The 12,056-nt window shown below is 38.5% G+C and overlaps 1 protein-coding gene across 2 annotated transcripts in view; it reads right to left on the bottom strand.

The window, feature by feature from the left end:
• The window catches only part of F13A1 (coagulation factor XIII A chain), a 160,177-nt gene that overhangs the window by 70,618 nt on the left and 77,503 nt on the right, over positions 1–12,056 (bottom strand). For both annotated transcript variants that reach the window (XM_078000975.1, XM_001096779.5), the window contains exon 7: positions 718–892. In XM_078000975.1, coding sequence (XP_077857101.1) covers positions 718–892 — 175 coding nt within the window. The remainder of the gene's footprint in view (positions 1–717; positions 893–12,056) is intronic.

Genomic DNA, 12,056 nt, shown 5'->3' with positions numbered 1-12,056 from the left:
TATTCACTGAATTAATTGTAATAGTGTCTGGGTCTAGAGAGGCAAATGCCACTTTGAAAAATGATGCATGACGCTAAAGAGAATAATTCTGTTCTCATATACTTTCCTCTACAGATTGGATGTTGGGTGGATTAAAAACCAGTAGGGAAACTGGAGAGGGAAAGATTGTTCATTATGTTCTGATCTCTAATTTGCTCAGGGGCATTGAGACGTGTAAAAATGAATATGAGACCACCTGCTATAATACCTTCCATAACTGGGATTAAAATTAAGCAGATATATTTATAAAATTCTCAATAATAAATGAATATGCATATTTATACAACTTCTCAGTGACAAATAAGCACTATATATCTTTCCTTATTTATTATTTTAGTTTTAACTGTTTTAGTTTTGTAAAAATGTGGTGACTGAAAAGAAAATGGCTTTTTTCTCAACTTTCTTACTGTAACTCTCTATTTCTTCGGGTGTTAAGTGATGGATTACACAGGAAATAGTCTATCATTCTTTCTATAAAGATTCTGCAGTCAAAGAGAAACTATGAGCATATTTGGCCCACTACAATTTAATGATGCATTGACTACATCCCAGAATGCTCACCCATAAATTCCATAGTGCCAACAGGGGCTGCGGTGTCTCTTTGTTAGGTTATCCATAAAATGTCTTAAAGTGAAGTTTCCTTTACATTAAAAAGAAATTACTCAATTGGATACTTACATGTGTTAAAGACACCAGCAAAAACCCAGCATTGGCCATATCGGACTGGATTCTCAGAGCTCTGGTATTCCAATAGAATGTCAACGCTTCCAGTCCAGGCCGATGGGGGGACACCATAGGCATAGATATTGTCCCAGGATCCAACGAGGACACCTTCGTCATCTTTGGCATTCACCTAAATGAGTCCATGAGAAGTGAGAAGGAAGAAAGTTCATTTAGGTTTGTCTACTCCAGGCTATGCATGGCGCAAGCTATGGCTGCCATTGCCTTCTACATGTTGTGCCCAGTGAAAAGAGTACACTTCTGTTCAATTTACCATTACATTGTCAGAAAAAAAGGTGCAAAAACTAAATGCGCAAGAGGAGACCAAATAACCAAGATTGCCTGTTAAATAGCATACTATTATAGCAAGGCAAAGTTGAATGGCAGATAGGAGGAGTGTGACAGCTACCTGATTGGAAGAAGACATACACAGGACACTTGGTTTGGGCTAGAATAGTGCTCAAGAATGATGTGGGGAAGAGAGGAAGAAGACCTACAAAAGATAAAAGCTCTAGTAGGGATCTTGTCCACTTGGAAAGAGAATTCAAAACTCACAAATGAGAAATTAGTGGTTTAATGGATTTTGACTTTCATTTTGAGTAGTAGATTCTAATGAATTGAAAAAGTTAACAGATGTTGTCATGGAATCATTAAGAGTTAAGAAAATAGATTCCCATGGGATGCTTACAGAGGATTTTTTGTTTTTGTTTCTCCTTTCTCTTTCTCTTTTTCTTTTCTTTTCTTTTCTTTTCTTTTCTTTTCTTTTCTTTTCTTTTCTTTCTTTCTTCTTTCTTTCTTTCTTTCTTTCTTTCTTTCTTTCTTTCTTTCTTTCTTTCTTTCTTTCTTTCTTTCCTTTTTCTCCTTCCTTCCTTCCTTTCTTCCCTTTCTTTTTCATAAGGTCTCGATCTGTAACGCAGGCTGGAATGCAGTGGCACGATCATGGTTCACTGTAGACTCGAACTCTCAGGCTCAAGTGATCCTCCCACTTCAGTCACCTGAGTAGCTAGGACTACAAGTGCATGCTCGGCTAATTTAATTTTTTTTTTTTTTGGTAGAGCCAGGGTCTCCCTATGCTGCCCAGGCTAGTCTTGAACTCCTGGGCTCAAGTGATTCTTCTGCCTCAGCCTCCCAAAGAGTTGGAATTACAGGCATGAGTCACCATGCCTGGCCCAGAGCTTCTTGTTTCCTTTGTAAAATTCACTTAAGTATTATTTTTATGATTGTTTAAACTGATTAAAGTTTTAGAGTTTTCTTAGAAGGTATTTCTATTTCCATAAAGAGCCTGGGATGTTATGGTTTAAATATGGAAGAGACTTTAGCAGAGAAAGGCAATCTTGAATATCTGGAAAAAACCTGCCACACCTTCAGACTACACTCATCTTGTAGCAGCAGACCTAAAGTGCAGGAGCAAAGACCTTTTGTGTTTAGATAATAAAACAAAGGCCAAGAGGTAACAGTTTCAAGGCATCTTGCCAGTTTTTTTCTGGGCACTGCTGAATCTACCTCTTTTGGTGTAATGTTGATCATGTTTAATTACAGTCAGAAGAGTCTAGGTAGGGAGACCAGGAGCTTTTCCAAAAACTGGTGCCATTTCAACAATGTTTACATTGACATTACAATAGTGTGGAGCCTTGCTGGTTGAGGCATTCACGAATCAGCAATATTGGCATTCCTTGGGAGCTTGCTAGAAATGCAGAATCTCAGGCCCCTCCCAGAACTCTTGAATAAGAATTTGCATTTTAACAAGATCACTGGGTGACTTGTGTGCACATTAGTTTAGAAGCGCAGGTCTGAGTTATAATGCAAAGACATTAGTAAGCAATGTGAAACACATGATTGAAGCATGTGTGTTTTGGTTATGAAAATCACAGAAGAGACATTAAAACATGGTGAGCTTTTTTGTGTTTGCCGCCTCACCAACTAACAACTCAGCCTCATCACCTGCCTAGACCCCTCTTTTTGACTTGGTGTGTCTAGTTGTAGAGAAGTCTGCCTTCCCCACTGGTTTATCAGTTCATCGGGAGCAAAGGAAAAAAATCTTCATCTTTCTGAATTTTACCAAGTGTTAGCAAAGACTGGGTGCTCAGCAGTTGTTCACCAATCACTTGTATAGTCAACAAGCATATAGGAAATGTACATTTGAGTAAGAATAAGACCTTCTGCCTGGAGAGAGATGGACAATAAACCAATCAAGTAGAAGTAAAGATTACTCATATTAAGACAGAAAAATGTAGAGGTAGAGTGGGAACCTGAGGAAGGGAGTTATCAGTTAGGTTGGAGGGTGGTGGTGGTGATGCTGGGGGCCTAACAGAGGGAGATGACATGCAAACTGGCCAGAAAAGGTCACGTATATAGCTGAAACAGTTTTAATAAATGCGTAGTGTCATGAAACAATATGGCAGGCTCTGGGACCTGCTAGGAGCTCTGCATGGGTATTATGTTAGTAGGCAATAATGAATGAAATAAAAAATACTAGAAGAAAACATTCAAGATGTGCAAGCATCTTGTACTGTGAATGACAAACCCTTCATTGAAATGTGAGATTTACTCTAGCACTGAGTGGCATTTCCCAAGGACGGTCCCTTCTGGGGAGTGTTGTCTAGAAGATCACTATTCAATTTGGTTTAGACATGCTATTTTCCCCCTTTAACTCTGTGTCCAGTCAGGTTAAAGTGAAGAAGAACTTTAGTAACCACACTGTTAATTTGTTCAATGTAGGAAAAAAATGAACTCTTTGGGGGTCTCTAAAAGACCTTGTTCAGCTAATTGCAAACTCACGCCTTTGATATAAATTTTGACTTTAGCTTATAGATTCATGAAATTACTAGGGTGCAGCAGGCTTTAGCCAAACATTCTGGCCATATTAAAGATCAGTACTTCTCCTTGCAGTTGGATTGATTATTTAAAAATCTGTATCCATTATCGTGAAGATTGAAGAATGTCTTGGTAGGCTATCACGTGGTTGGGTCTTTGTGGGTAGGTAGGTTTAGCTTTGAACTCACATTATCATTCCCTTATCACTGAGACATAAAATAGGCTCTATGAATTTCAGAGGTAAAGGCTCTTAAACTGTGGTCCTGATAACTGATTTTCAAACAGCCATTAATTACAAGGGCTATTTATAGCATAGGGCTGAACTCAATCAGCTAAGGGGAAGAGTAAGGAAAAAAGCTCTGTCCTCTCCAGACCTTTTAATTGTTACTGCTGAGCTGTTCCCTGTTGCTAGATAAATCACTACTCTCATTTATTAGCATTTGGGCAGATTAGCTACTGTTTTCTAATTAGAACATTGATTTCTGGGGAGCTCAGGCCCTGAAAGAGGTAAGTTTTTGGTGACAGATGTAAAGGGTTAAAATAATATCTCCCTCCTAAACAACAAGATATGCTTGGAGGACACTTCGAGGACGTGTTTGTCCTTTATCATGCCGCAGTTGGCTGTTTGAACACCCTCTCATGAACTCAGGGTTTGACCAGTGGCAGAATAAAGTGTCTTGGTCTTAGGTCACTAGTGGTCAAGTAGACAATACAAGTCCAGGACTATGTACAGGAGGCATTATTCAACTTCATTAAGGCTACACTAAATTGCCCTCCCATATTACCTACAAAATTGGAAAACTTTTCAAAAACCCCTAAAAGTCATTGTCAGCAACCTCAGTGGCATAATATAATGCAATACACTTCAAAACATGGTGCTAAGAAAAGATGAAGATCATAGAGTGAAGCAGAGAGACAACATGGCTCAGCTCCTATCCAAAAACCTGAGATTTCTAATTTATATTTCAAAATCTAGAAAGTAATACATATAATTAAAGTGCTGATCTTTTTGGCCAGGCATGTAATCCCAGCACTTTGAGAGGACGAGGCAGATGGATCACTTGAGGTCAGGAGTTCAAGACCAGCCTGGCCAACATAGTGAAACCCCATCTCTACAAAAAAGACAAAAACTAGCTGGGCATAGTGGCACATGCCTGTAGTCCCCGCTACTCTGGAGGCAGAGGCAGGAGAATCGCTTGAACCTGAAAGAAAGAGGTTGCAGTGAGCTGACTGCACCACTGCACTCCAGTCTAGGCAACAGAATGAGATCCTGTCTCAAAAAAAAAAAGAAAAAGAAAAAGAAAAAAAAAGCTGATCTTTTAATTGTTCTGAACAGAATGGTGGAAACATCTGCTGTGGAGAAACGAGTGAAAAAGGGTCTCCACCTTAAAAGGGGGTAGAGATTCTGGAACACAATTGGGAAATAATACAAGCTGAGAGTATCCCCCAATGGAACTGAGATATACCTCCAGTTAGGGGGGTGGGTTCTGGAATGACAGATGTGGGAGAATCTTAAGGGAAAGAGCAGACCCTAAGCATGCTATCAAAGATTGTTCACCTTCTTAAACTGTACTCCTCACTCCAATCTCTTGCAGAGTACTGAAGACTAGATAGAAGGTGGTACATTGGCCTCAAATTGTAGTTCAGAGGCGATATCAAACTAATTTTAGATTGAGAAGAGAGAATTTCATTTATTACAGCAAATAGAACGTCTAGAGACAGGAGTGATGCAAGTTTGAACCGAAATGAAGGGAAAGGAAACTGCATGCAGAGGAAGAGACAGAAAGAGAGAGGGGGAGTTATCATGAAAAAATATACATAGAAGAAAACAAAATTAAGGAGCATAAGTCATTTTCTCACAACCTTTTAGGAGATCACAGACCAAAGGCAACAAATTAAGGATCAAATCATACCATTACAGAACTAATAATAAATTATAAACTGCAAGAAACAGAATACATATTATTAAAAATAAAAATTAATGACATAGACGAAAACTTGAGATAATCAAAGAAAATACAATAAAAAACCAAAGTAATGAATTATTTAGAGAGATTCTAATAGTTCCATAGTTATGGAAAACAAAGATAATACAACATTAGGATAATTGGTGTCCTTAAAATAGAGAACCCAAGGATTTGGACCATCATGGTGGATGGGAGGCAGGACTAGATTGCACCTCCAGACAGAGCAGCATGTGGAGGCTTGCACTGTAAATTTCAGCTCCAGGTCAACTGCAAGAACAAACCAGCAATCCTGAGAGGACCCACAGACTCTCTGAAGGAAGCAGACTCCTCCTGCAGGACCTGAGAGACGTCCCCCACAAATACTGTGAGTATCCCAACTGTGGAAGTGGGAAAGGGAGACCCTCCCCTCCCGAACACAAATCTCCACTGGAGAAGCTGAAGGTCTGTTTGTGGGTGAAGTTTCTGACTTCCCCTGGAGCTGAGTCAACCTGGAGAGCTGAGGGAAATACAGGGGTGGAGGAAGTAGCAGAAAGGCCCTGGGAGCTTGCTGGGTCCCCTAGCAGGCCATCCCTGCCTGGCACCACAGAGATCCATCAGAAGGGTGGACAGAGGAGCAGAGGGTAAAACTCCACGTGGAGAAGAAAGTCTCTAGCTGAACTTTGTAGCAATTTGAATGGGGTGAGAAGCCTCCTGGCCAGAACTTGGGGGAGGGTGCAAATCTGGTGTGCAGACTCCACAGGTGTGGAAGAACCAAGCCCTTTTCTTTTGCAGCTGGGAGATGGGTAGACTGGGTCAGGTTTTCAAGCCCATCTTGCCCTCTGCCTGGAAATGGACTCAGGGCTGTCGAGGAGAGGCACAGCGGGAGTGAGACTGGCCCTTTGCTTTGCATGGGAGCTGGGTGACTCCTGTGACTGCCAGCTTCCCCCAACTTCCCTGACAATCTGCGTGACTCAGCAGAAGCAGCCATAATCTTCTTAGGTACACAGCTCCAGTGACCTGGAAATCTCACCCCTGTCCCCCACAGTACCTGCAGCAAGACCTGCCCAAGGAGAGTCTGAGCTCAGACATGCCTAGCCAGCCCCCAGTTGATGGCCCTTCCCTACCTACCCTGGTAGTGGAAAACAAAGGGCATGTAATCTTGAGAGTTCTGGGCCCTTACCCACCACTGGTTCCTTCCCATACCACCACAGCTGATGCTCTCTGGAAAGCACCACCTCCTGGCAGGGGGCCAACCAGCACAAAAATAGAGCCTGAAACCACCAAAGCTAAGAACCCTAACAGAGTTCATTGTATCCCCCTGCCACCTCCACTGGAACAGGCGCTGGTATCCATGGCTGAGAGACCCATAGATGGCTCACATCACAGGATTCTGTGCAGACAATGCCCAGTACCACTCCAGAGCTGGGTAGACTCACTGGGTGGGTAGACCCAGAAGAGAGACAATCACTGCAATTTGGTTCACAGGAAGCCACATCCATAGGAAAAGGGGGAGAGTACTACATCAAGAGAACACCCCATGGGACCAAAGAATCTGAACAACAGCCTTCAGCCCTAGACCTTCCCTCTGACAGAGCCTACCCAAATGATAAGGAACCGCAATACCAACCCTGGTAATATGCCAAAACAAGGTTCTTCAATACCCCCAAAAAATCACACTAGTTCACCAGCAATGGATCCAAACAAAGAAGAAATTCCTGATTTACCTGTAAAAGAATTCAAGAGGTTAGTTATTAAGCTAAACAGGGAGGGACCAGAGAAAAGTGAAGCCCAATGCAAGGAAATCCAAAAAATTTTATAAGAAGTGAAGGGAGAAATATTCAAGGAAATAGATAGCTTAAAGAAAAAACTAGTAAAAATTCAGGAAACTTTGGACAAATGTTTAGGAATGTGAAATGCTCTGGAAAGTCTCAGCAATAGAATTGAACAAGTAGAAGAAAAAAAATTCAGAGCTCAAAGACAAGATCTTTGAATTAACCCAGTCCAACAAAGACAAAGAAAAAGGAATAAGAAAATATGAACAAAGTCTCCCAGAAGTCTGGGATTATGTTAAACAACCAAACCTAAGAATAATCGGTGTTCCTGAGGAAGAAGAGAATTCTGAAAGCTTGGAAAACGTATTTGGGGTAATAATTGAGGAATACTTCCTTGGCCTGGCTAGAGACCTAGACATCCAAATACAAGAAGCACAAACAACACCCAGGAAATTCACCACAAAAAGATCTTTGCCTAGACACATTGTCATTAGGTTATCTAAAGTTAAGACAAAGGAAAGAATCTTAAGAGCTGTGAGACAGAAGCATCAGGTAACCTATAAAAGAAAACCTAGCAGATGAACAGCAGATTTCTCAGCAGAAATCCTATAATCTAGAAGGGATTGGGACCCTATCTTCAGCCTCTTCAAACACAATTATCAGCCAAGAATTTTGTATCCAGTGAAACTAAGCATCATATATGAAGGAAAGATATAGCCTTTTTCACACCAACAGATGCTGAGATGATTCACCATTACCAAGCCACCACTACAAGAACTGCTAAAAGGAGCTCTAAATCTTGAAGCAAATCCTGGAAACACATCAAAACATAACTTCTTTAAAGCATAAATCACACAGGACCTATTAAACAAAAATACAAGTTAAAAAGCAAAAACAAAAAACCAAAGTACACAGGCAACAAAGAGCATGATGAATGCAATGGTACCTCATATTTCAATACTAACATTGAATGTAAATGGCCTAAATGCTATATTTAAAAGATGCAGAACTGAAGAATGGATAAGAACTCGCCAACCGTCTGCTGCCTTCAGAACACTCACCTACCACATAAGGACTCACATAAACTTAAAGGGGTGGAAAAAGGCATTTCATGTAAATGGACACCAAAAGTGAGCAGGGGTAGCTATTCTTATATCAGACAAAACAAATTTTAAAGCAACAGCAGTTAAAAGAGACAAAGAGGGACATTATTTACTGGTAAAAGGCCTTGTCCAACAGGAAAATATTACAATCCTAAACAAATGTGCACTGAACACCGAAGTTCCCAAATTTATAAAGCAGTAACTAATAGACCTAAGAAATGAGACAGACAGTAACACAATAGTAGTGGGGGACTTCAATACTCCACTGACAGCACTAGACAGGTCATCAAGACAGAAAGTCAACAAAGAAACAATGAATTTAAACTATACCTTGGAACAAATGGACTTAACAGATATATACAGAGCATTTCATCTAACAGCCACAGAATATACATTCTAATCAACAGTGCATAAAACTTTCTCCAAGATATATCATATGATAAACCATAAAATGAGCCTCAATAAATGTAAGAAAATTGGAATTACATCAAGCACTCTCTCAGACCAGAGTAAAATAAAACTGGAAATCAACTCTAAAAGAAACCTTCAAAACCATGCAAATACATGGAAATTAAGTAACCTGCTCCTGAATGAGCACTGGGTCAAAAACAAAATCAAGATGAAAATTAAAAAATTCTTTGAACTGAATGACAATAATGACACAACCTATCAAAGCCTTTGGGATATAACAAAGGCAGTGCTAAGAGGAAAGTTCATAGCCCTAAAGGCCTACATAAAAAAGACCGAAAGAGCACAAACTGACATTCTAAGGTTACACCTCAAGGAACTAGAGAAATAAGAACAAACCAAACCCTAACACAGCAGAAGAAAAGAAATAACCAAGATCAGAGCAGAACTAAACAAAATTGAAACAAATAAACAAACAAAAATACAAAAGATAAATGAAACAAAAAGCTGGTTATCTGAAAAGATAAATAAAATTGACAGATCATTAGCAAAATTAACCAAGAAAAGGAGAGAGAAAATCCAAATAACCTCACTAAGAAACGAAATAGGAGATATTACAACTGACACCACTGAAATATAAAAGATCATTAAAGGCTACTATGAACACCTTAACACATATAAACTATAAAATCTAGAAGAGATGGATAAATTCCTGGAAAAATGCAACCCTCCTAGCTTAAGTCAGGAAGAATGATATATCCTAAATAGACCAACAACAAGCAGCGAGATTGAAATGGTAATTAAAAACTTATCAACAAAAAAATGTCCAGGAACAGATGGATTCACAGTAGAATTCTACCAGACATTCAAGGAAGAATTGGTACCAATTCTTTTGACACTATTCCACAAGATAGAGAAAGAAGGAATCCTCCCAAATTCATTCTATGAAGCCAGCATCACCCTAATACAAAAACCAGGAAAGGACATAACCAAAAAAGAAAACTACAGACCAATATCCTTGATGAACACAGATACTAAAATCTTTAACAAAATACTAGCTAACTGAATCCAACAACATATCAAAAAGATAATCCACCATGATCAAGTGGGTTTCATACCAGGGATGTGGACATGGTTTAACATACGCAAGTCAATAAATGTGATACACCACATAAACAGAATTAAAAACAAAAATCACATGATCGTCTCAATAGATTCAGAAAAAGCATTCAACAAAATCTGACATTGCTTTATGATTAAAACTCTCAGCAAAATCAGCATGCAAGAGACATATCTTAATATAATAAAAGCCATCTATGACAAACCCACAGCCAACATAATACTGAATGAGGAAATGTTGAAAGCATTTCCTCTGAGAACTGGAACAAGACAAGGAGTCCCACTCTCACCACTCTTCTTCAACATAGTATTAGAAGTCCTAGCCAGAGCAATAAGATAAGAGAAAGAAATAAAGGGCATCCAAATAGGTAAAGAGGAAGTCAAACTGTCACTGTTTGCTGATGATATGATTGTTTACCTTGAAAACCCCAAGGACTCCTCAAGAAAGCTCCTAGAACTGATAAAAGAATTCAGCAAAGTTTCCGGACACAGGATTAATGTACACAAATCATTAGCTCTTCTATACACCAACAGTGACCAAGTGGAGAATCAAATCAAGTGTTCAACTCCTTTTACACACATTTTCAAACATGATGTACTTCAGGGAATACAGTACCTATCATAACCAAACTAGTAATACCTGAAAAGTGATACCAAAATAATTAGGGACTGAGTCAAACAAAGAACCCAGGAACACAGACTCTGTGATAACAGATTCAGTGGTGAGAACAATCTACATAAGTTAAGCATCTATGGGATTTACAGTTACAGATGAATTTTAAAACTTGATAATATAAAAACAATAATCATCCTAAGAAAAAGGATAGGAGAAAGAGGAGAGGAAGAGTGAAAATGGTAATGTTTTAGTGTGTTGCTCTCTCAGTTAATTGATACCATCTAACATTAAAGTATAATTTAAAAGTACATAATTACTTTATTCTTTTAATGGTTTTCATAATTTTTAATAACCTTAGGGAGACCTGTTAAGAAATGATATCTCTTGTAGTGAAGAAGTATTTATTTGAAGTTTAACAATTTCTTCTGTTGCAGTTTGGTTTCTTTCCTATTAAAGTAAAATTCTACAAAATTAAATAGAATTTGGGTATAATTATATGTAGTACTTTTAAATTAAGTAGCATGACACCATTTGGTATAAATACAAACAAATCAATGGAACACAATAGAGAACACAGAAATAGACTCACACAAATACAGTTAACTAATTTGTGATAAAGTTGCAAAGGAAATTTTATGGATAAAGGATAATCATTTCAACAAATGGGGTGGCATCAACTGGATATTCATATACAAAAATATGAGCTTTGATTCATACCTTGCACCATATGTAAAAATTAACTCAAAATGAACCTTAGACCTAAATATGAAACCTAGAGTTATAAAACTTCTAAAAGGAAGCAAAGGAGAAAATTGTGTGATCTTAGGTTAGGCAAGTTACTTAGATAAAATATGAAAAGCACAATCCATAAAAAAATTTATAAATCAGACTTCATAAAAATTAAGAACTTTTGCTCTTTGAAAGGCCCTGTGAAGAGAACGAAAAAAATAAAACTAGAATGGAAGAAAATATTTGTAAATCCTTTATCTGATAAAAAAAACTTGTATCCAGAATATGTAAAGAACACTTGAAACTCAATAGTAAGAAAACAAACACAACCTTAAAACAAGAGAAAAATATTTGAACAGATATTCCATCAAAGAAAATACATGGGTGGCCAATCACAACAAAAGATGCTCAGTATCATCAGCCATTAAGGAAATGCAAATCAAAACCACAGCAAGGTAACACTGGACATCTGTTTAAAAGTCTAAGATTAAAAAGACTGATCATACCAAGTGTCAGGGAGGATATGGAACACTTGAGACTCTCATATGCTGCTGGTGGGGATGTAAAATGCCCATCCACTTTAGGGAACAGTTTGGTAGTTTCTTAAAAATTAAACCTATGTTTAGCTTATGACCCGGCCACCTCACTCCTAGGTATTCACCTAAGAGAAATGAAAGCTTACGTCTAAACAAAGACTTTTACGAAAGTCTTCCAAGCTAAAGTTTCTGGCTTTATTTGTAAGAGGCAAAAACTGAAATTGGCCCAAATGTCCATCCACAAGTAAATACAT

Source organism: Macaca mulatta, chromosome 4 (assembly GCF_049350105.2).
Source record: "Macaca mulatta isolate MMU2019108-1 chromosome 4, T2T-MMU8v2.0, whole genome shotgun sequence".
In the NCBI taxonomy this organism is placed as follows: domain Eukaryota; kingdom Metazoa; phylum Chordata; class Mammalia; order Primates; family Cercopithecidae; genus Macaca; species Macaca mulatta.
This window is presented reverse-complemented; position numbering and strand designations above follow the sequence as displayed.